General features: G+C 44.4%; 1 protein-coding gene across 16 annotated transcripts in view; it reads right to left on the bottom strand.

Moving 5' to 3' along the window:
• The window catches only part of RBFOX2 (RNA binding fox-1 homolog 2), a 175,438-nt gene that overhangs the window by 124,671 nt on the left and 24,735 nt on the right, over positions 1 to 26,032 (bottom strand). For 15 of the 16 annotated variants that reach the window (XM_071802302.1, XM_071802296.1, XM_071802290.1 and 12 more), the window contains exon 2: positions 13,662 to 13,712. The exons of the other annotated variant lie outside the window; for it this stretch is intronic. In XM_071802302.1, coding sequence (XP_071658403.1) covers positions 13,662 to 13,712 — 51 coding nt within the window. The remainder of the gene's footprint in view (positions 1 to 13,661; positions 13,713 to 26,032) is intronic. 16 annotated transcript variants of the gene reach the window in all.

Below are 26,032 nucleotides of genomic sequence, written 5' to 3'. Positions count from 1 at the left end.
CTAGAAGCCTTACATACCTAATGAAGACAAAATATCTTACATTTGTAATGTTTTTATTAGCTGAATGCCTGAAATACAGCTCCAGTAGGAGAAATGGCACAAGCATATAATCAGCAAAGAAAGGAATTACTGCACCTAATGAAGAGGTAACACAAATAAACACTGAATGACATGTCCCAAATACCAACAAAAATAAATTGCTAAAACACTTTGGTGGAACACAGCATCAACCTGTGATAAGTGAGAGTGGGTGGAAAGAGACCAAACACACGTGTCAGGGGACTGCAGATACTTTCATTATGTAACGGTAGTAAGAAAATTCAGGCGAAAACGCCATTAACAGAACTAAAAGCAAAATATTTCATGAGGGGTATTGGCAGTTGTCAAACCACATAAAGGAACAGCAGACTGTTCAAATGTAGAAAGCATTAATAAAGCATAAGACAAGAGGCATAAATAGATATAAAATATAGAGAAAGATGTCTAGAGGACAGAAATGCTACTGGAAAAATTTAGTTATAGAATACAATATCCCCAACTTCAATTCCCAATGATCAGCAAAGGTCAGTCATCAGAAAAGCAATTCTACTTTTGATCTCATTCTGAGCAAAGCAGTGTTTAACCATACCTATGCCACCACCATCTAGCCAGATTATTGTCATGGCTGCAGCAAACAGCTCCCTCGATCTGTCCTCCCTTCCTCAGGGAATTATGAGCATAAGACGATTTAGAAAAGTGTGTGTATGTAAAAACTAACCACACGTTTTCTGCTTTTTAAGCAGAAGACGGTCTATTCTTCAAAGTCTTTTTAGTGTATGTATTAACATGTGACTTCCAAGATGGCATGTGGATAGATATTTGCCTATTAATACTATTTTTAAACAGGGCATTTTGCCATTCTGCAGATGTCACATACAGTAAATACTGGAAGCACCCTGAGTTTGCAACATGGGATGTTCCCAGAAATTCAGATGTATTTCTTGGCACTTGTGTGAAATGACGTATTTCAGTCGGGAGGATCTGGACTTCCATAGGAGCAGACCACCTATAGATCTGTCTTCAGCATCACCACAGTCTACGGGGTACAAACATACTGTAACCCTCAGACACCTTCAGCTGAGCTTTTATTAAGGCTGTTCCACATTCCCTTCTTTCCCCACACCCTGCCACAGCAAAAAATAAAAATTACAGTACTGTAAATTCCATTCTAATGCCTTTTCTGATCAAATCCTGAAAAAATTAGACTTTTCCATTAGCGACTGATTGCAGCTTCCTTTCTCTTATGACCCCTATCTATGAAAGACAAACTCAACAAGTAGCAGCTCCCTCACATTCAGTTTATACGAGATGAATGGTATGAAGTGACTACTGCCAGTCAACACGTGCAGATATTTTGCCCTAGGTCCTATGCAATACATTCTCATCTTAGTCCAAATTTAAGCTTTAAAGTGTAGTCATATTGTCTAACAACTACTGTACCCACTAGAAAAGCGACTCACTTTGGTAACAAAGCAACCAGCAACAACAGCATATGAATTTCCTCCCTGTTCCCAGATTCCCAGAAAACAACAGTGACTAGAACCATCTTTTTCCACCCTTGTGTGACCTAAAGAACACATTTTTCCTTTCAGATAAAGGCCTCACTATGGTTATCTAATGCTAATGTCACTACAAACTGGATTAGAGATGCCCAGAAACCTCGAAATATGTACATGGATAGTCAGCTGTATCCTAATTCTAAGTCTGAAGGAAATCAAATGCTCCAAATTGTGCCTAATGTAGTTAAGTTTGCCCTTTAGGTAGGATAGACCAGTAAGAACATATTACACAGTGATTAGATTAATTCTTGAGCAAAATTCAGAGGGTTGGCTCTATCTGTCTATTGTGCCAGTATATTTCAAATTATTTCAGAGACTAGCACTCTTCCTGTGCTCCACTCCGCAACAACAGCTGCTCAAGAAATACAGCAGTTCTCTGTCTGGGGGGAAGTTGGCAGCAACTGGGGACAACGCTGCTGTCAGAGTTCAGCTCCCAGTTCTGAAATGCCATTCTACTGGAAATACCAAAGAGCCTAAATCCAGCTACATATACTGCGGGACGTAAAATAGCTGTATCTCAGCTTTCAACAGAAAGCTCCTGAGTCTCATGACATTTACTCCTTTGGCCCCTGTCAGTCTTCCTCCAGACCCTTCAAAGGATTGGATCTAGCTGCCATAAATGTCTGGAAAACAAGTTGTTCTCCAAGCACTTGGAATTGAGGAGCCAGGGTGACAGGTGCCCCAGAAATAGATATGACAATCAAACTGTTGCCAACGTTAGCCTGTCCTCCTGACCTGTAAGAAAGGTTAGCCCATGCTCTCCAGGTGTATTAGGAACGATGGACCAGAAAATGGGAAGAGGATGTGTTTGCTGGCAGTACCTGAAGTCTCTCCTCAATAAAATCCAACCATGAAGGAATTTCAGTGGGTCTCATCAGATACAATCCTACAGGTAAACTTTTACTAGGCCTGGCAGCAAGCACAGCTCAGTGCTGCCGTGACATCAGAGCACAGCCCATCACAATTCACAGGCACCAGAAGAGTTAAAAAAGCAGATTCCTGCTAAAACTGCCAAGAGCTACAAACCTTCCCCTGTGTGGTCGGCAGCAGCAACTAAATCTGCTCCCCAACAACTGGCTGGCCTGAGGAAAGACAGGAGGGAAGGGACAGGTCATGGGGGACAACCCCCCCAAGTAAAGAGCAGCACAGCATCTGCTCAGGTTTTCAGTTAAAATTGGTGAGACAGTTCTCTTCATTTTATCGCCAGCGTCTCGAGACAGCAGCCTCTGACCTTTATCAGGAAGAGCACCCTTGTCCTCTAATCACAGACTTCCTGGAAAATGCAATCTAGCCAGCAATTAATATAGAATAGAGGGGGAAAAAAAAAGCTTCATAACATCAAATTACCACTGCAATATTTTTAAATACATCCCCCACCACAATGGCAGAAGAATTCAAGCATGTTCTCACAAGCCATCTTGCTCCACTAGCACTATTTAACAGTACTTATTAAAAAGATTTTCTCTCACCTCTTGCCCCAACAAAAAAAACCTGCCCAGCGCCCCCCTCAAGACTTGTTTTGCAGATGTTGCCTGCAGCAGCACAGCTTCTTGCCGTGAAAGCTTCAACACAGGTGTGCAAAGCGTGACCTGGGCAGAATTACATGTGCCATTTCCACTGGGAAATCTGAGAGACTTATTAAGCCAGGACAGTGCCGATTAATCTACTAATGGAATGAATCAAAAGTGTGTTCCTGGCCCTTTCCCTTTCACACCCCAAAGCCTCGGGGGAGCTGAAACCATCTGGCAAATGCCTGCTCCGAGAAGCATTATGCTACTGCTGGAAATACCTCTCCCTTATATTGAGAAGAATGAAACCATCTTCTACCCACCAGTTATTCTCAGGAGCACCTGTGTAGCTTGCCGAGGTTGTCTGCTTGCACGCAGCATCCTTCCCCAGCCAAAGCAGAGCTGCTCACTCACCATGCAGAAGCCAGCAGAACAGAAAGCGATCCCATTCATTTACTCGGGGTCCTGCTGAAGCGGCCAGCACAAGCGGGGCGTTGAAGCAGTTACTGTACTCAGCGTGATGTTCACAGGCTGCCCCCCCACAGCAGAGCCCAACTGCAGGCAGGCACAAGCACACTCTGCCCAGACTGAAAAAACGCAACTGCTGAATTCTCTCAGTCCTTGGGAGTTGCAGGTAGGGTAACAAGGAGGTGTTTATGTTAATTTAAAAAAAAAAAAAATCCTCTAAACACACTCAAAATGGAGATCTGGCCAGAGAGCTTAAAGAAATCAAGATATCAAGATATCAAACAGCTCCAAGGTTCATACATGGTACATGTTATTACTGTGAGACAGAGGGAAGGACTGACTCAGAGATGCTAAACACCCTGTACCCTTTGAGCAATAAGCAAGCTCAGGAAGAAACAGAGCTACAAAGCAGCTGTGACAAAGAAAGGATCTCTGGCACTTTTAAGATCATACACGAACAGAGGAGCTTCCTATCTTACAATTTAGACACACAAGGAAAGAGAGAAAGGCCCAAGACAACAGCAGTCATACGGCTGTGGAATTATGTAGATCGTAACAACTGGCTTTTGACTGTCACAGCAAAACACAAGCACAGGGCAGGGGAGACAAGAGGTCCTCCATGCTCAGAGGCAGCACAGAGCATGTTTAGACAAACATCCATCAGGAATTGCCAAACTTGTTATTACAGACTCCCAGAAACAGGAACTCCAGTCTCCTAAATTACTGTTCCAGTGCTTCACTACATTGAATCAGAAAATGTTAGTTTACCCCATAATATCTAATTTAAGCCTTCTTTGACGCAAATTAAGCTGCCTTCAATGGACATAGTAAATAATCCTCAACCTCCATACTCCTCTACTCTTTTTTTAAAGAAGGAGTAAGCTCAATATTTTCCACCCATGTCAGGCTCTCTGAACCTCCTTTTCTTGCTCTTCCCTGGACTTTTTCCAGATTCTGTCTGTATCTTTCCTGCAGTGCCTAGAACTAAACAGAGTGCTCCAGTCGCTGTGATGAGCTTAGAAGAATAATCACCTTCTGCAGTGACTCAACACACCTGGAAATGCATTCCAGGTTTTCAAGATCACAAAAACAGCACCACATACTCTGTTATCTCTTATTGTCCCAGTTCTTTCCTTCAATATTACTATTCTCCATTTTATATTGCATATAGAGTTCCTTTTGTTAATACAGCTTGGTTTTGTTTAATTTCACATTGTTGGATTTGAGGCCGTTTCTGCAATTCTCTGTAATCTCTCTGACATCTAATCCCACCTTCCAAATGCTGCCAGCCACTCTGCATATAGTCAGTCACTATTTCATTACCCTGATGTTTGATGAAAAGAAGAGCAGAGCAGCCAGAGCAGACCATGTTAAGACTCCAGATCACACACACGCAGGAAAGCATGACATAATTACTCCAAATATGGTTTTTGAATGACGTGCTCAATCCCTTCTTAATTTCACCTTCCATTTACCTAGTTTATGTAAAGGTCATGCGGGACTAGGTCCAAAGCCAGAAGCTTTCTCCATCTGCCAGGCCTGCTGCCGTGTCAGAAGAGAAAATTAAATTGATCTGACATGATTGGTCCTTAAAAATTAGCAACATATGTCTGTTGCTGCCTTAGTTTTCTTCAGTAAAGAATCTGACCATAAGCATCTTATTTTCAGCACCTTTTCAGGTTTTGCAACTACACTGACCAGATGTATTTCTTGGGATCTCTAGCCTCCTTGGGAAAAAAATAAAAAATAAAAAATCAAGAATAATATTTATTCACACACACTTCATTCACTTGAAAACCGTGAGATTTCATGCTATGCAGAATATACACTGGAGACAACCAATCACTGCCGCACAGCCTCTGTGGGCCTTAACCCTCACTGAAAGCATCTGTCCATTTACACTCCGTCTAAGGAGGAGCAGTGCTGTGCAGCACCTGTGCCTTCCAATAAAACCAGCTTGGGCCAGGAGCCTGCTCAGGCCAGAGAAGCACCAGAGATCACCTGCTCTCTGGGTCCTCCCTAAAAGCTACTCTCTGTTACCAGCACTCTTTCTTCCCGTACCTCCCCTGAGTCATTTTGGAACAGAGCGAGGACTTGCATTATGAAAAGCTTTTCCTCCCTGCCTCTTTGAAGAATGAAACACCTAAGCAGGCCCGGTGGAGGGATGGCAGGGCCATGCTGGGTTCAGGCACTGACCCATCTACTAAACAAAATTTGCCCTATGGAGGACAGTCATTTCGCAGACTTAAGGGAAGTGACCCCCAAATGCTTGCGGGACACAAGAGGCCGAACCCTCTTCCCCCTCTCTCCCTACGGCTTTAGCCCTTCCCGTCCTACAACGACAGCAGAAGCTTATAGCAAGGGACACCCTGCGGGGAGGACGGAGGAGCGGCCGGGGCCCCAGCGCGGGCGGGGCGGGGCGGTGAGCGCTGGCCGGGCGCCGGCCGCCCTCTCCTGGCAGCCCAACGCCACAGCGGCCCGGACCGAGCCCCGTCAGGGCTCCCCAGCACAGGCACACGTCCCCCCGCACTCCTCTCCTCCTCTCCGAGCTCCCCTGGGTGCACCGGGGCAGGACAGGACAGCCAAACCCGAAGAGCTGAGCCCCCTGCCACGCTGCAGCAGCGCCTGGCGAAAGCCCGTCAGCAACACACACGTGCGTACACTTATAGGTATCTAGAAATAACTTTCACGAAGGCACTGTAATCCTTCAGAAAAATAAAATACTGAATGCACAGAAACTGCTTCAATTTTCTTCTGTTTGTTTGGGATTTCCTTCTTCCAGTTAAGAAGAAAATCTTCACCCATGCAATGGCAGCACAGCTGTGCAAGCTGAGCACCCCGAGGTTCCCTCAAGTGAGAGTTTTAAAACCACTCTAGTTTCAAGTTTGCTGTGCACAGAACATTTTTCCCATAAAACACACCTAAGGTGGGAGACTCATTGCCACAGGATGTTGCGGATGCCAAAGATTTAGACAGGCTCAAAAAACATTTAGACAAATTCGATAAAGAAAAATCTATCACAGGTGACTTGAAAAATAAAAATCTACGGCCAGGAAATCCCAAAGCCACATGATTGCTTCAAGAGCACAGAGGAGGGGAAGTTTCACTGAATCTTGGCACAGCTCCCTCTGCTTTAAGTACTTGCTATTAGACACGGTCAAAGCCAGAACACTGCAAGGCAGAGACCTTCTGTCTGACTCAAAATAGCCACTTTCATGTCCTCAATAGGATATAATATCCATGAACAGGCTGTCTTCTCTACGCCATTTGGGTTTGGTCCTCCAACTGATCATTTTACAGACTACTTCTAACACACGTGCTACACTCTCTAGCACTCACATAATCATTCAGAAGGGGAAATCTAAACAAGATGTTGTCCCTCCCGCCAAAACAACGGAGTGGCCTGGGAGTCTCCAAGACTCTTGCAGACATTGGGTAACCCTTCAACGGTCAAGAAGTACATCTCAGGAGAAAAAGTGGTCTCCTGGTCCTCTCCCAAGAAGGATGACTCACATCTCCTCTCTAACCCCAAGCAGAGATGAGAAATTGCTTGAATCAGAAGACTCAAATATGAAAGGAATTTGTATTACATCATCCAGCCCATTTCCTGCCAACGCCTTACAAACCCAGAGTTTGGACGGACTATTCATCAGCAAGGTGATCATTACTTCCCTTGAGAAGCTCTTTATAGGACCAAAGCAGCTTATTGTCAGGAAGTCTTCCCACATATCTGAATTAGATGCACTCCTTAACTACTTCTTCTCATACGACTTTTGTCCACATGGTTATTTTTTTTTCTGTTTTTATTGAGTATCAGCGAGGCATGCATTGCTATGGAGCTCACCAAAGGTGTTTATAAACATTATTCAAGGTTCTGTAAAGAAAGGGTTCCCTGCCCTGTATTCAGAGAGGCTGGAAAGGTAGCAGACATAAGGGAAAAGTGAAATAAATATATGGTCAGAGTGATCCATTTGCAGAACTTGTGTCAACTTGTGCTTCTTCTGTTATTGAAGGGTTTAGATGGTAGGAAATCAGCTAAAGAGAAAGGAAAGGAGGGATTTGGGGGAATGTGGCCAACCAACTCAGTTCAAAGAGGAACTGCAGAAAGCAGGTTTATAACAGGCTGGGTATTTAGTGGTGTACACATTACAATATTTTCTGATCCCAGTTCCTGAATCTTTCCTGCAGTTCCATAGGGATTTAGCTGGAACTTAAGAAAATAAGGAACCACTTCTTAGCACTTTAAGTGATCAAGCATCTTACCAAGACAGTTTTGGATTTGGGGGAGAAGTATTGCTAGACTAGTCTCAGCAGATCTCATCTTTCCACTTCCAAATCCTCTGTGATTGCAGATGTGCTTGAATGTCAGCCTGTAACCAACTCCTCCTTCAATTTTTAGCTAAATACTCTGCTCTCTTCTTTCCTTCCCAGATATCACGATTTACATTGCTTTTAACCTAACTCTCTCCACTATCAACACAGTTTTGTTTTCTGAATGTGCTAAGAGCTATAACGAGTTAGATGCACTCCAGTAAAGGGTGTCTCAGGAACTTTTCCCCTCCTGCAGCATTAAATACCTGTCCACAGTGCACCTTAACTGGCCCACATCCTTCATAGCTCAGCTGCTAAACTGTAGCCTCCCCAGCAGTTATCCCGCTATGTACACTTGAACCCCCTCTGCATGCAAATGCCTCACAGATGCTTCCCATCTCCTGAGTATGTTGACATTTTTGGCCTCACCATATTCTCTAAAGTGAAGTTCATTATTTTCATTGGGAGGTTGCAGTTAGGTCAGTACCAGAACATCCCTTCGGTCCTGTCTAGCACAGAGTAGAAACATTTCACTGCTTGCCTGAAGAGAGGCTGTGGAAGCCAGGAAGCAGCAGATTTGGCAGTCTTAACCCTAATTCACCTAATTTTAAACATAGGGAAGAAATTTAGAACCATTTCCCCTCATTAACTTGGTCCTATCCCAAATTCTGGGTTGTTTGCTTTCAAGCACTCCTCAGAAGCACCAGGAACACCAAGTCTGGTCTTCTCCATTTTATAGAGGACCTCAGGGGCTTCCTGCTCTTTGTCCTGGCTGTTCACTCACGGAGTGAGGTGTTGAAACTTTATTTAAGGCCTTTCTAGAACCTCCCTCTGTCCCTCAAGTTAAGCATCTGTATTAAATACACTCTACTCAAATCAAATGTGTAAGAAACAAACAAACAGAAAACCTACAAACTACTTTCTAGCTCCTGAGCAACTTAACACTTCCGCTGCCACAACCTCACCAGTTACCAAGCTAGCTAGTATACACACTATAGGGTTTATTTTCATGGTCAGTTACAAGGATGAAAACAAATTAAAAAACAAAATGCTTTTCAGGAACACTACTTGCAGATTTAAACTCTTGAGACAGAGTCTGTTCCAGGACCAACAAAGTAGGGCACTGGAGAGACTGTGGTTGGTGCTATCACAGAACAAATAAAACCAACAAATGGCCAAACCATTTTCCTCCAGAAGTTGACTTCTAATTTGTCTTATGAGAAGAGCATCTCAGTCTGTTAATACTAAACCAAGATACTTTTGTGGATTTCCTAATCCACACTGAACGACCCAGCTGCTAATCAAGTTGTGGCAATATGCCCAAATGCACACTTCATCCACATGATGAAGAAGAGGAAGATAAGTAAAGGAGCCTGATACCACAAAGACAAGAGAACAGAGGTTTCCACCTCTGAACTGTCTGCAAGACCCCAGTTGCTGGCGGCAGAGAGACCACAGATGGGAGCAGCGGTGCCTCTGCGCAGCCAGTGCCAACAGGCAGCCCAGTGACCTGCTGTCCTCCCTCCCCATGGGAGCTCACACAGACCCTTCACACCTCAGGATGAAAGGCTTCCTTGCCCAGCTCCCCGCATCGGCGTGGGGGGGAGTGCACAAAGAAAACCAACAGGGGGAAAAAAAAACCAACAGGGGAGGCTTCCTTTTCTCAGGGACCGCCACTGCCACCATTCAGCCAGCCCAGCTCGCAGCCCTGGGGAGGGGAGGACATGCAGCCACCTGCTGCCTGTGATGCCCCAACAGTTACTTCAAAGCAGCAAGTGGGTAAAGACCCTGGGGAACAGGCTGACAATTGGAGAGGATTTAACAGCATTTCACCTTAACCTTGAACGCAAACCAAGGGGATAGTGATAAAGCTGTTCCTAGCAGTTGCCATGGGCACCCACGCTACCTTGGGCTGCAGTCTCATCCACCTACACGAGAACAACAGGTCAGGCCTGGTGAGTGCTCAGACGGAAAACCAGCCACCCAAATGAAGCTGTTGTAGGAAGTGTCACTTGTGATAGGTAACAATGTTTCCACTACATTAGTACCAAGTCAATAGCCCTGTTTGATTTAAGAATTGTACTCATAGAAGTACAAGCTTTTAAAAGAGGCTTCAAACCAACATCCTAACCCGTTTTGATAGCTGAGGATCACTTTCCGTAACAAAAGAGGTGTAATAGGTCTAACATCCTGACCCATTTCTGGTGTCTGCAATTACCTCCTGCCTCCATAAACTCACTCTCCTCCTCTCTCCCCTTCAGTGGCTGCTAAACAATGTGTTCTTGCTCATTTTGCTTCCTGTTGGGGAACAAAATTGTTCTGTACAGCTGCCAAATTCTGTCACAGAAGTGTCAGTATTCAGCACTCAAACAAATTTCAGATATCATGTCTAATACAATTCGACACAGAAAACACTAGAGCAATATGACATAGGCCTTGGCTATATATAAAACAGCCTGGTGCAGTCAGCATGGAATAGCTTTCTGGAAGCAGAGTGTTCACTCTTGATGAGTTTGTTTTTATGTAAAAGTTATATCAGTATAGCTGTACCAGTCATTTTCCGTGTTGAGACCAACTCATAGTACCTCAGAGCTGTTTGTCACAGCTTGGGAAATGAAGCAAGGAAGTCTTGGTTCACTGCATTTTAGGCAGGCGCTCATGTTACCAAAAAAAAAAAAAAAAAAACAAACAACCCCAGAAACACCACTTTGTTGGCAGGCCCAATAGAGGGATAAAGAACTGAATAGTCCCCAGAGAATAAGCTCTCCTCACGAAAAGACTTGGTTCTCATCTCTGCTAATGATGTTACACTAATGCTGTCTGTATTTTCCCTTTACTGAGGGCTTCATTCCTGCCATCAGCATAGCTCTGGGGAAAAGGAGGGGGCATCATGCCATTCCTGTATGTGTATTAGACACCCACACAGCAAACCTGAAATTCTTGAGAACAGTCCCAGAGAGCTCTCCAGCTCCTTATGCAGCAGTACTGCAGCCCCAGTAGTGCAGCACTTCAGTAACAAAAAGCCTTCTCTTTTAAGGCGAACTTACACCATAATGATTTAGCTCACATGCTCCTGGGCCCCATCACCGGAAAAAATCCAGTGAGACAGCATTACGGCAGGACAGGTAAAGAACAACCCAAAAACTCTTGGTTATCATAAAGCAATCACACAACACCAGAATTAAGAGTAATACAGGGTTGGACTTGATGATCTCTGAGGTCTTTTCCAACCCAGTCGATCCCGTGATTCTGTGTGTGATATGAATCCAGCTCATTTGCCTCAGTGCTGCTGCCCATGGATGATGATGACAGAATGTTTAAATACTTGGGAAAGGATACAAAATAAACTTCATACTGTAGACCTAAGCAGTCCCAAATCGCCAAAGTGAGGACTCAAACCAATCACATATTTCAACTAAAAAAAAAAAAAAACACTACAATAAGATGGAACATCTGGGTATGATTTAACCACTAGAGGGTGTAAAACAGCATAGTGAAAGGTTTGCAGCCAGCAATTAATGACATTTAGACCTTGAAGGAGCAAAAGGACATACAAACAAGTGAAGGAGTAGGATGCTACATAAGGTGAACAAAAGTGCAAGTTATATCCACAGAATTTCTAGCAGGACTACTGTGGTCACACAACAAGAAGCCCTAGAAATAAAGCTCTGATTTGCTACTTCTGCTAAGGAAAACATTGTGGCAAAAAACACAGCACAAATATTTACAATAAAGAACTGCAATGGGAAAGAGCGAGAGACGGAGACACTCACCAATTCAAATAATCCAGCTCCTAATCTGAGGAAATCTGTCAGAATTGCTCCTGCATCTCGTAATTTGTTACAGGGTCAGGATCGCTACACGTATTCCCACACCACTTCCTTCCTCCTTTCCCAGCACAGAAAGGCAGGTGATGGATCAGCCACCGCTGTCTCTCCCACACCCACCCCAGTCTGTGCCAACAGAGGACTTCTTTCTCTGCTGCTACCATGTCACAGGTCCTGAATCAAATTAGCTAAAAGCCTTGAAACCTCATTAGTGAGAACCAGACCTGAATTTAAGATGCTTCAGGGCCAAAAGCAAGAAGGAAAGACAAATACCTAACACAGATCAAGATGTTACTGAGAGCAGAGAAAAAAAAAAGCTCATAAAAATCATTTTTTGGCTGCATTTGCTAAAATGAAAGCACACGAGTTAAACTGAAGCTGTTTGCCCACAAAGAAATTTCTATAAAGCTATCTGCCATTTGAAATACATATGCACACTGGCTAATACATTACTTCCTGTGCTCACCCATACAGAGCCCTCCAGAGCTGCCCAGGCAGTAATCATCATTTCACACCCTGGCTGCTGTACAGCTTCCTGTGCCCATCGCCACTGATCTGCCAGCAACAGGTGGTCGGGACTTTCAAACAAGAATTATTAAGGCATGAGAAAGAAGAAACCTGTGAAGTGGGATGTACTGGTAGTAACCAAAACAAAACACCAAAAGACACTCCTAAATGGGTAAGCTGAAGTACAAAAGAGGGTGCAGAAGGTGCCACTGGAATGGACAAGTGAAAAGCATGTATGAACTGTGTTAAGGATCTGGGACTGGCTCTGCCTCCCAACCCAGCATCCCTTACTTAGCCTGGATAGATTAGGAACATAACTCCCACAGTAATCCAGTGTGTAATACTTATTTGTGCTGGTTAACAGTTTAATATATCCCAGTAGACATTCCGAATAATTTCCTCCTATATAGAAATTCATACACGTTACAAGCACTGAACATTCAAGCTCTTCAGTTGCTGAAGCTGCACTATGCTGCACTTTCTTCATAACATCTCCCATTATGCTGTTGCTGCATATACCCATACCTCATCAAGATATGATGAAAATCACTTTCTTTATATAACAGTACCTGAGAGTATTAAAGAATTTTATTTTGGTTTTGTTATTTGCTCATTACCAAAGTGTGCTGCATTATTGATTTTCCGTGTATATTAATTTCCTGTTGCACTGGTTCATACTCTGCTTTGCAGTAGCACTGCAGAACACTGAAAAAAACCCCATTCAGTCTAAGAAGGGAGGTTTAATGTGTGACAGTTGTATCTTACAACCCATTAAATTTCATTTGTTCCAAAGCATCTCCTCCTTCCGTCGTGCAAATTCATCATCTGGGATTTCTCTGTCTTCTGCTAGGAGGCAAGAGAATGCTTACAGATGCAATGCAGTGAACAGTGTAATTTTTACTGCTGCAGAAGGAGAACATCCTGAATAAGAGCAAGGAGCAGGGGCCCTGCAGGGCTTGAAAGGAAGGCAAGACAAGTTCACAAATACTAGAAACAACCCAATGGGATGTGTCATTCCTTACTCCACCAGCAAAGCAAACTCTCACAAAATTTCAGTGCTATTTTGCTCCCCAGATGCTAGAATTACTGCAATAAGTATAAAACAGGGCCAAGCATGCCCTGGCATTGAATATCTACAATCACTAACACTGAGGAGATATAGCGGGAGCTTTGGACAGGGATTTTAAGTTACAAATTTTTTAAGAATAAAGAAGTTCCTAAGCCATTGGTAAAGTAGATGATGTTTAACCCCTTGCCAGGCGTGTTGCTGGAGGCCATAAAAAACATTCAATCTACCACATATATTTCCACAAGCATTCCACAATAGCACAAAACAATTTCGACCCCATAACTAGACAGCCAGGAAGGTGTCAGACAAAACATCCGTAAGTGTAAAGAGATGAGCACACAAACACACACATTCGCTGCAATCAGACTCTTACTTGATTGTCTCTTGCTGGGTATCCATGATAACCTGAAGTCAGAGGCTCGTTCTGCAAGACAAGAAGACAAAGAATGAATGTTGTGGTTACAAGGAATAAAAACCAAGGAATTATATGCCTGTCTTAACTCAGCTGAAAACGAGAACCTGCATGAAATGGGGGAAGAATGAGCTAAGATTAAAGTACTCCACTAACTTCCTATTTTCCATGTAAGCCAATACACCTAAGATTCATTCTCAACTGCATATGCCAAACCGCACAGAAGAAAAAAAAAAATTCATAGCCATAAAATAAGCATAAACTAATCTTACCTCACCCCCTGTAATTTCAGCTGTATATAATTTTTGTAATTTTCCCAAGAATTTTTATATGTAAACTTCATTTACCATCATGACAACTGAACAAAATAAAACATAAAATTACTGAAGCTACTGCCTACCTTGCCCAGTCTTGAAGAAATGTTTCCATAAACATTAGCCATAAAAGTGTCAATTTTCTCCTTTTCAAAGCCATACTAATAGTTTAAGATGTACTTAAAAAGTAGTCAGTGCAACTTCAATCACCCTGGTTAGCCTGAGAAATACCTCACACACTCCCAACAGGAAATCAATCCTCTAAACTTTCCTCCTTCACCCCAGAAGGGACTCTGAGTCTACATGTTTTGTGTTATTGGCAGCCCCATCACCCTGCTCTGCAGGAGTACATCAACCTCCAACACCTCTGGAATTTCTCCATTAAATTCCCAGATTTGTCTCCATTTTAGCAGTGAAGCAGGGATTAAGATAACATACTTCATGATACTTCCTAAATGTTTATTTCTTTTTCTTAATTTATTTTCTGTTATTTTCCCTCCAACATCATCTATTCGAAATGGGGACAGGGCACTCACACAGGGCCCATGCATGCACCTTTCTCTCTGGGTGGAGGGATAAACTAAGTTATAATAAACAAAGCCCATATCAATTCCACCCTGGCACCCCTGTGCATTCACATGGAACTCCCAGTAGAATGCTAGGAGGAGGAAAAGAGGCAGCTGCCCTCCGCAATCACTTTTTAGGTCTGTTCCTATCTCTTGTTATGACTTGTGAGGAGGAACTCCTAAGTCAGCCCTGCTCTTTCTCCAGCAGCTCTCAGGCAAGGCGGGGGGGGGGGCCCTCTAGAGGCCCAAGGGGAAGATCCTGATAAAACACAACAAAACAATCCCCAACTGTCAAAACCAAAGATATTCTGGGCATGAAGCTAACAGAGATGTACGATCGCTATCAGGAAGAGTTTTTGTTGAGATGTTTTTGTGTTTGTGCTGGGATACTGGGGTTAAACAGACCAGCTCCTACCAGAGAGAGGTCTTCTGCCCTCCACAGGGCGTTTGGCTGCTGGCACAATTTTAGAGTTCACACAAGAGCACTTTAACACAACTTCTGCTAAAACACAAGGTGCTAATATTTCAATACAGGGACTGGCAATGCTATTTTAAGTTCAGATTCATCCTCCCTCTCTTCCTCTTTACCTCACACCTACCCAGGGGATTCTCCGTGGAAACCTGCCAGGAAACATCCAGGCTCTCCTCAGGCTCTCACACTAGAGCTACAGAACACGCACAGTGTGAGAGCTTCAAGGACAACAAAACTTATGGCAGCCAGTTTTGGGGATTAACAGTAATTAATTAGGTTGACCACCCTGTGAGTACATTCTTCTTGAACACTAATAGCCAGCAAGCAGGTAAAGCACAAAACTCCACAAATAATACAGAAACACAAAGAAGGACACAGAAGTTGGAAGAAGCAAGTGGAGACCGACAGCTACAGTACCAGGGTCTCATCGAGCTTTTGGGTTTTAACTGTGAACTTAATTAAAAACCAAGCAACTTCATTATGAAAACACACAACTATTTCCTTTCCCCCAGCGTAAGCACAGATTATAAAAAAGCCTACTGTGATTGCTGTTCCTCCCACATGTTACAGTTTACCAACTTAGATGAGTGCCATAAGCATCCACCTGTATCAGGAGAGATGGTCTTCTCTAAAAGACCATTCATTCCAGGTACGCTTTTAACAGCACTTGTACACACACCTGCAAGGTCAGTACCTCAAACAGGCTTATGTGCCAGTCTCACAACACGTTGGAAAGCACGAAGATTTCCACACAGAGAATAAGGAATTAAAAGAAAAGTTATCACTGCAGGTACCAAAGATAGGGACAGTGAACATAAGCAAAGCTATAACGAACAAAGGAAAAATAAATCGTTATCTTGAGGATGGTATTTTACACATCAGGGACTGAAAAAAGGAACTGTCACCAAAGCTGTGGCAGAAAAGAGACAAAACCAAACTTTGTGGGATTTCCTGAAATCAAAAGACCTGGATGCCCAGAAATCACATCTAGAAACAGAGCAGTTTCATAAGCAGAAGCAAAGCACAAGCATGTGAAAACGAAGAGAAAGATTATTACAGAGATCTCGTCCACAGTATGCAAGAGGTTGGAAAGAAACAAGAAAAATCAAGGGCACAGGGAAGACGTTACCAGCAATCTCCATTTTGTTTTTTTGAATACAAACTCCATAAATAGCAGACTAAAAACATTTGAGGGATATGGTTGCATCAGAAAGTAAAAGAAGAGGTAAAAGAAAAGGTGAAAGAAGGTTATGTTAGGAAACAAGAGTTTGGAGAATGTAGAAGTTAGAAAGAAGATAGCAGCTGGAGCACTAAGGTCACAAAAAGGCCACAGATATCTCTGCCTTTCATACAGCAATGCTACCACCAAGGACTGAACTCTCTGCAAAATCCCCGCTGTGCGTATCATTGCTCTAATTGAACTTAGCTCTCTGAGACAAGGCAGGAAGCGCCTAGGGAAACCGTCTCCTGCCAATAATCTCCAGTGCTGCCAATTTTACAGGTCACTAATGGTGAATCCGGGGCCTGCTGCATGATTATTCCATACGGAGTTTCCTTTTGTTGAAAACTAAACAGAGCAAGAAGTGAAAGCAGTAAACTCCTGCAACTGAAACGGGACAGTCCAGCAGCACCCAGAGGAAACATCCCGGTTAGTTTGCAAGCGAGCCAAGGCTGGGGGTACAGCTCCATCTCCTCCTCTGTCTGCAAATGCACAAAACTAATCCCACAAAATGGAAGTGAAAAAAGAAAGAGGGAAGATTTAACATGGATAAATAACCTGCCCACAAACACAGAGGGATCCTGCCTTCTGGCAGCAGCCTGGTGGGAGAGGGAACCCCCACATGACTCCGTCTCTCTCGCAGCTCCCTCCTGCCAGTTACATTTCTCTTTTGATACCAGCATGCAACCCAGACATTCGTAAATAAATTGATTTAGGCAGTGCTAGCCTGCAAAATCAAATCAAACTGTCACTGGGATGTTTCACTAGCTCGTTTACCACTGAAAGGCATTTATTGGGTACTTGCGATTTGCTTTACAGAAGGAAGGAAGAAAAACTAGAAGCTAATACAGTACATCAGCTTTCTGTAACACAAACTGTGATTTTATTCAAATAGTATTGATGACCTCATGTATGGGTTTCCACACTTCTGTAGGATGTGTGAGCATGGTGGTTGTACTCCAGTAACAGTCCCTGTGCTGGCCAATGGGATCCAACAAGATGAAAGCCACAACTCAGTCAAAGCCTCTCAGCCTTTAACCCCACCTCTTTACTTCAAATTTTCCCTCTTCTTTAATTCCCCAGCCTTGTTAACACAAGTTCTTTTCCACTAACATTTGCAACAGCAAGGTCTGCCACAAAGTGCAAGCCACAGGTACTGTCTTGGGTCACAAGACAAACACAGTACAGTCACTTGCAGATGACTCAAAAGCAAAGGAGATGCTCCTGGACTAGAACAGCCGGGCTTTGGGGTCACTGGGTTTTTGACACCTCTCAACTTGATAAATTTTAACAAAAGGAGTTGTCCATAAACCAGACACCAAGAAGACGTGATCAGCTCTGCAGGTCCTATTAACTTACAAAAGGCCACAGTGGACTGGAGTAGAGGACATTTCCTTTAGAGAAAATGCTGTAACACATAATGCTCTCATGCTTTTCTTAAAAATAAAACCAAATTTTAGCTTAAAGACGCAATAATTGTCTTTGACCTAACTTGACCCCAGAACAAATTAATTTTACGTCACAGACTCACCATTTTGCCAGACACAACAATTAGTGAGGCCTGATTAGCAGTTGTTTCTTGACAGCCGAAGTAAATCTAAAGCCTGCAAATTACAAGTCTGCTGCTAGGAACTGTTATCTTCACGAGTTCATCAGTATTTCCCCAGCTGGAGAACCAATTCCTGCTGAATACAAGCTTCATTTTGGAGTGTTGAGTCCTTTCAGTTGCAAAGATAATCTCAGAAACACAACTAAGCAATCTCTCTTTTCTGGATCTGTGGTATGCCTGCTTTCCTGACAATGCTAGGAAAAGCGAAGTTAATGCAATCCTTTCAAGTTTCACAACCATCTCCCGGCTCCTGAGCAACAGCAGCAAAACTGACGGAAGAGCAGCTCATCTGCCTCTGCTCTGACAGCCCCTGAGAGTTACTGGTAGCCCAGCAGCCTGGTGGCATCACAGAAGTGACATGGGAAACCCCCAGCCCCGGAAAGCCAGAAACCCCTGGACTATATAGAGCAACAAAATAAAGGCGACAAGAAGTTACCTGTTCTTTCCAAAAGCAAAATGGGATTTTGACGTGGTGAGATAGCACGAGTTACACATTTATCAGAGATTTGTGCTAGATAAGAAGTAGCCACTTTTCTCGAATAGAGAGAGTAAGATGTTTACCCAAAAACAAAAAAAAAAAAAAAAAAAAAGAGGCTGAAAACACTGGCAACTAAGCTATTAATCTGAAAGTGACAGTTGCAAAAAAGTAAAGCTCGCAGCCAGACAGAAATCCCAACACTGTTTGCCACACCCCAGTGGTTCACCATCTTTTTTGATTTACTTCTTGCATAGCATGAAAGACAGAAACCCTGCGCCAGGAGGAAAGGGGGCTTGAAAAAGGCATTTTAGTACTTTAACTGTGGTAGAACACTAATAAAACTGCAAATTACTTGACCTTATTAACAGCTACCAAGAAAACATACAAATAAGGGTCTGATGAAGAATTCCTTAAGTTACTACATACAAAGCAAAGAGAAATATCTGTTTCTTTGTCCAAGTCTATCTGATGCATTCAGTCTGCCTTCTTGACTCTGTGTGCCATCTCCCTACCTCAAATTGTCTGCGGATAAAATTAATGGGAAAAGCAGCTTCTAAGGCTGCACTACAGATTATTAATGAAAAACTGAATTAAAGTAGTTTTTAACTGGATCTTAATGTCACCCTTCTCCCTTGATACTTACCCTAATTTGATATACAGCTCTCGCTAATCACTCTGCAGTTCCAATAGCTGCATCTATGGTGTGGGACCCTTCCCTTCAGCTGTCTTCACTTTCAATTAAACTTGCTTCTCAGCTTTGGCCAGTTTCCACATACCATCTAGCAAAGAACTCCTATTTATTTGCTTCCTTGTTTTTGTCCTGACATCAACAACCTGTGCTCATAGTGACGCAAGTAACAGGACTTCTATTTTACTCCCTACCCTTCCTTTTTTTTTTCTTTAAAGCGTATTTGCGGACTAAAAACCCAAGATCTTGTTAAAAGGCACCACACCAAGTACGTTGCACGCTGTTGTCCTTGATCGCTGGGAAGACGCACGCTGGCTGGCAGGGCCCCAGCTTCCCATATCCGTCTGAATTACTGAGGCCACTTCTCGAGGGACAGAAAGCCAAAGGTGCCATCGCCAGCACGGTGCTCCTGCCGCCGTGGGCCTGATGCCAGCATCTGCTCCCAGGAGGGCAAAGATGCACCCACGGGCTCCCTCCTCTGGGCCCTGGAGGCCAGGGCCTGGCAGGGCCGGGATGGAGGCCCATCCGGCCCTTCTTCCTTCCTGGAATTCTGGCCTTGTTGCTGCAGTTACGGCGGTCTCCGGCCCACCCCACCCCCTTCCCAGGTTTCCCCCTTCTCCTAAAAATATCATGTTTTCAGCAGGCCAGCATGATGTCAGACACACGGGACCAGAGAGCTCCTACACCGGGCCCCTGCCACCTCGTGGGGCCCAGGATCCCTGTGGGGGCAGACGATGGGGTTCCCCACCTCCGGCCTCTCAACCGCTCCTGAAGCCCGCATTAGCCCCAAGGTTTTGCCACCACAGGGCTCTCCAAAAGCCGACTGCCCACCTCTATAGTAGGGTCACGGTCCTCCACAGCCCCAGGCAGCCATGGGGCCTGCAAACCCTCTGCTTGGCCATCACTGACGAGCAGGACCCAGCCAGAGGGAGGCCAGGCCCGCCAGATGCCCTGGGCAGGAAGCCCAGTGACACAGTAAAGTCGAGAAAGGAAGGTGATGTCAGATGAATAAAAATAGCCTTCTGCCCTGGCCAGGGTTTGAACACTTTGGAGCAATTAGCCAGGCAAGCCCACAAGGTGGCCAACAAGACAGAGTGGGGCAACTTTGGGAGACACTTTGTCCCGGTCGAACAGAGCCACCCAAACCCGTCAGTGCAATCTTCTGTATTTGAAATACATATTTTCTTAACTCCAACCTCCTGGCACTTCTGTTCTGAGAAATCCAACGTATACTACAGGAATAATAACTGGTCGGTGTAGCATAAGTTGTAGAACAGAATACACACAAATATACATCTGACCAAACCATACAGAAAGATGGTGTTTAAACTTTTATGTCTGTTAAAAAAATCAGTATACAAGTTTACAAATGCACACAAAGGTTTTAAGCTGACAGTGTCTGTATGGAGTTACAATAATTATGTCTCATTTTGCAGAGAGAGGGCGGGACTTTTGTACACAGAAAGCACTTAGGCACTTGCACAGCTGAAATGGAAGAGCTAAAACTGAAGGATTTTACAAAAATTCTTTATAACAATGCAGATTCTTCCCTGATTGGGGTGGGTGAGGTTGGGGTTTGGTTTTTTTTTTTTTTTTCAGGGGGGAGGGGGAGTGGTTTTTTGTGGGTTTTTTTGTGTTGATTTGGGGCTTTTTGGTTGGTTTGGTTTGGGGTTTGGGGTTTGTTTTGTTTTGTTTTCTTTAAATAATGGAAGTAGATTTCCAGAGGTCAGAAGTAGCTTTCCACCAAGTGGGTTTTCCATTTTCCAGATCAGCCAAGGGAGTGTATGTGAGACATACACTTTTTTTTGGACTACATATGGCAGCACCCTCATACTGCTCTGGGCATAAAGGCACTACAGGCTGTCTCTGCTGGTCCACAACCTACACTGGCAACAATAGATCCAGTGCAAGTTAAAGCCCCTGGGAATACTGTGCACAGTGTGACGTCTATGATCCAGCAAATGCAAGGACACTGTGTACACAGAAGTCAATAGCACAAAATATTGATTTCCCTCCTCTTTTAGTAGGCAGAAGCATTTTAAAATAGCAGATCATCTTCGCTTCCACACTTACGCAACAGGTACAGGACAGGGCTCATAATAAGGCTTTAAAATCCAGCACTGGGGGCACCTTTGGCTGCCATAATTGTTACATGGGGATGAGGAAGCATTTCACACGTAATTCATGCTAAGCCACTCATTACAGGGCAACATGCTCACGGCATGAAAACTCAGCTTGCTCAACCACCATGGCTACAAGTTTTCGCAAGGTGAAGAGGACTATTGAGTTTTGCCTTTGTAGACAGTTTCATTGCTTCTGCTTTCTAAAAAGCCAGGATGGAGAACACAGGAAAGAACAGGACGAGGTAGATGACAGATCCAGAAGGGAAGTCAGTTGATCACAAGCTTCTTGGTTGATTTTGCAGACATTCAGAGGCTGTTGCTCAAAGGCTAAAAAAGTACTCCTACTTTCCAGAACAAAATTATAGTTATTATATTACCTGCAGAAGAGAAGGCTGAAAGTAATTTTTTGGTTGGGTGTGAAAAGGCTGTGATATAAAATTAAACCTGCCTAGCTTTTAGGGAAATCAGCAGGAAAAAGAGATAGAGGTACAACAGCATATGATTCAGACAAAATCATGCTGTATACCAAGTGCTGCAGGCAAATAGGTGCTGGAGAAATTTTCTGTGCCCTGGACATGTTGGCCTGATTGCATAAGCCGCCCTAAATAGTTACAGAAATTATTTTCCCAAGTTTGTGTTACAAACCAGCTTCCCTTTCCCAAAAGACATAATTTCTTCGAGCAGTCTAGACAAATGCAGTTTCATCTGCCAGCACCAGAGAAAGGAGAGAAAGCAAGGCAGGCAGGCTGATGGGCCAGAGCTGTCATGGCAAGGGGTTAAAAAAGCTGGAGGAGGGAGGAAGCAGAGGGCTTGGGGTGCGGGGTAAAGAAAAGGCAGGCTTTGGGAGCACGGGCAGCCAGGGCTGGTTCTGATCAAGCCCACCGGATTGTGGAGCTGCGCAGGAAGCACTGGGGGGGCTGGGGGTCTCAGCCGCTGCCATCCCAAACACACTAGAAGCCTTTGTGTTCCAGCAGCACCATCTGGAAACAGTTAGAGAGAAACAAGTCCCAGGCCTTTCCTCGCAAAATAAAATAAATAAATCCACTGTTAAGACCACTAAGCCTGGCCTCTTCATCCCCCTCCTGGAAAGCTCCTCTCCCTGCAACTCGGGGAACAAAAGGGCAACTATACAAGGGAACAAACCCCCTCGAGTGCTGTGAGAGTGGCTTGTGGGTTGCAGCAGCCCTCTCTGCTCACAGTGGGCATCCAAAAGTGGCATCACAAGGGGCAGAGAAAGACCAAATCCTTCATCTCCTGTGCAGCACCCTGCTTCAGAAGCAGTGCTGGTGAAAGAGCATCCAGGGCACTATTTGCATGTAGTACGACCAACATCGGGAAAACATGCACAACAAGCTCAACTACAGCCACAGTATCTCCAAATGGGAGATGTGCACATTGAGGGCTCACCCTGAATTCAGGCCTCTTGGAAGCTCTCATTTCTGTGTCAAAAATCAGCACACAGATGCAAGAGAAACCACTCCAGTGGAGACAAATATTCCAGATGCAAGCCAGAGATTTAATTCTGTTCTTAGGAGGATGGAAAGACCAGGATGCGAAACACATCGTCATGGTGATGCTCCCTTGCTGCCTCAGAGGTACCAAGAATCAGAAGGGCGACAAAGACTGATCCAGCCATTTCCACCCCCCTGAACAGGCTTCTCCCGATAAGGACTGGGACAGCCCTCCAGTGCCTCAGCACGTGTTCTAGAAACAAAGAGGGTGTCTGTCTCCAAAATGCCATTCACTACTATTTTAAAAGGGAAAAGCAGAGGTCATGACTGTTGAATTTTACCAGAACAAATCCCCATGTAACAGTTTATTAGAGAGGTACTCCCATTGCAAGGTTGCTATCTCCACAACTAAGTAAAGCCTGCAGGGCTTTTGCTCTTCCTTCCTTGCCTTTACCTTTATTTACCTCTCTCTCCCCCACACATTAGTATTTTTCAGGGTTTTTTCTTCTAATTAGACACCCAAATGCTGCAACACTTGCCTACAAAAGTGTAGAAACATATCAAAACAAAATCAAAGCTAACCTTTCAACATCCCAATTAAGCAATTACATATGGAAAACAACATGAGTGAATCCTGCTATAGCACAATGCCATTCCACTACAGAAAACACGAATTTGCTTTTCTTCTTACATCCACCCTGTAACTGAGTGCCATCTCTTCATGGGCCGCAGACCATTTGGATGGGATGTGGCCACATGCCAAGGCCCTCTATAACCAGAGTGCAATTCACAAAAATAGAGTCTTAAAATAACTGGTTTTCGCAGCCATTAACCAAGGCCTCCTTGGAATCCACTTCCGTTACACAAATCTCCTCACTGCTCCTGCGAGGCTGCTGCTAAACATGATTGTCCTGGGATGTCAGCATGGTAACTGTGGTCACACCTGTCTTCTAAGGATATGAAAAAAGAGGAATCCTGCCTAAGTTAGCAGAAACAGCCACCCTAGACAAACTGCCCCTATAGCAGGCTGTAGCTGATGTCCCAATCTGGCCATCTAACTTATACTGAAGGAATGATGCATCCCCACGCAGGCAATGGTCACAGCTAGAAAGGGATTAAAACAGGGAGGAAGGGAGCACTAATCAAAGAATCTCCTTCCCTCCCAAAGAAGGAACACCTCCTCCATGGAATAGTTTCGAGAGGAGTTTCAGTACGTGACTTGTTTCAAAATTTTGAGAGAAAGGAAGAAAGACTTGCCCTTCACTTGGAAGGCAGCATCCCAAAAGTTGGGAGAATGCTTTGCAAAGAAAGGAAGATTCAAAACAAAACACCACCCAACCCAGTTATGGGGACAAAATGAGGCATTTACAGTAAGTTACTGTTTTCATTTCATTGCACACAGAAGCAAGGCGAGCCACTCTGAAGGAGTTTCTAAGAAAGATCATGTTACTGTGGAGAGCAAAATTATCCAGCGAGGTATCTGTAAGTGGTCTGAATTCTTCAGTTTGGGCCAGATGGGAGTGCTAGCCCTGCTTATAAGGAAAAGGCTGCTGCTGCCTGTATTCTACCCAGAAGGGCCAAGAACTTTATGTATTAATGGAAAAATGAAGTGAAAGGCTGCCAGCAGTCTCAGGCATTGGATATTCTTATACTATTGTACATCCCGTGTTTAAACACAGCCATCAACCACAAAAATAAGATTGCATTCAAACAGCAAGAAGTCACAGGAACAAATCGGGCCTGTGGAAGGTCAAGGCGCGTGCCAGAGACCTTTGGGGTGACTGCGGCATTAAGGCACCAGGCTGCTGCACCCCAGGCACCCAGGAGGCTGCAAGACTCAGGTCTGCCAAACAGGCAGGAGACAGACACAGTTCTTGCCTGCGGCATCCCACAAGCTTGCAATGCATTTCTCTTATTTTACCAGCTTTATGTTTAGTTAAAGCCTGGGAAGACCTCAGAAACAGACAACCTCCTTACAGAGCCTCAGTTCCACCCTATTGTCTTTAGGCATAGTCTGAAGCCAGTGGAAAAAGACCCATCCCACCCCGCCAGGAGGTCTCAAAACCCCCAGGCTGCACATTCCTACCAGCACCACACAAAAGCATCAAAGCCCACTCCCTTCCCTGCCCGCAAGACAATGTAACAAACAAGCTGCTCTACCAGCGGTGGAACTAACCCAAACTAGTTCCTCACAGATTTGTACCCCCTGCCCCCTGGCTGCTTCCCATCCTGATCTCCCACAGCCACAACCACAGTCCCACCGGGCAGAAGGGAGCACATGCCATGGCCGGACCGTTCCCTCCGCATGCTCCATACAGAGCGTGTAATCCACCAGCCCTGACCGCCTTGCCCTCCATGAGGCATCAGCTGCATCTCTCCGCACAGCACCCTCCGCACAGCACCCTCCCCCCCCACCCCCCATTTTTCAATAAGCTTTTAGGAAGGCAATAGCATTACAATTCTACCAACTTTTAAACACAACTGAAATTACCGCTTGTTTTGTAAGAGTGCACGCGTGGGAAGGGATTGTCACAGCACATTCACATAAAACTTGTTTCCTTCACAATTTAGTCTAAAAACCTCTCTTGTGTGCAATCCCTGGAGACTCCTTTGCATTAAGAAGTTACATTTTCCTCCTTGAGCCTACAGATGAAATGCAGAAGAGATCTAAGAACACCCAGCTCCTGAAATTACGGCATCATGTATCTTCCTATGCAGCACATTCAGATGAAGGAAAGAAAAAAGGGAGCCACCCCCTCCCCGAACACACCAACATCTTAAATCAGGTTCAGAGAAACTGGCAGTATAGCAAACTCCTGAACTGGAGCAGACTGAAGGCACCATGGCAAACAGCAGAGAGGGCCAGTCAAAGCTTCAAACCATGCCAAAGCATCCTTTTTGTTTTACTTCTCAAGGTTTCTTTGTAACTACAGCCAAGATTTCTATTCAAAGCTCTAGACAGTTACAGCCGTATAAATTCAGTTCTACTTGCTCCTTCTTTCTGCACGCTTGGTAACAACTGCTCAGCCCAAGTATAAAGAGATTAAAACCCAACTCCCTTGAGCTATACAGTCATACAAACCTTTTAAGAGTGTGAGTTTTACAGCCAGATTAAGCCAATCTCAAAGATCACACTATGAAAGGGAATCACCCTGTTCTTTCCCCTCCTGCTCCCAAGCATCCCCACCTCACCTCTTGCATGTGCAGCAGGGATCACAGAAGAACATGGCAAGTCAGATCAGCTTGCTGATCCTCCTGGAAACTAATCCCTCAAAAAGGAGAAGGATTAGCTTCATGAACAAAGGTGGTCACGACAGACCACGTAATCCCAAACACCTGTACATGGGAGGGTGCAGGACCACATAGTTGGAGTCAGGGAGAAGGCAGGGCTACTCTTTCAACGAAAGAATAG

Source organism: Patagioenas fasciata, chromosome 1, assembly GCF_037038585.1.
Source record: "Patagioenas fasciata isolate bPatFas1 chromosome 1, bPatFas1.hap1, whole genome shotgun sequence".
Classification (NCBI taxonomy): domain Eukaryota; kingdom Metazoa; phylum Chordata; class Aves; order Columbiformes; family Columbidae; genus Patagioenas; species Patagioenas fasciata.
This window is presented reverse-complemented; position numbering and strand designations above follow the sequence as displayed.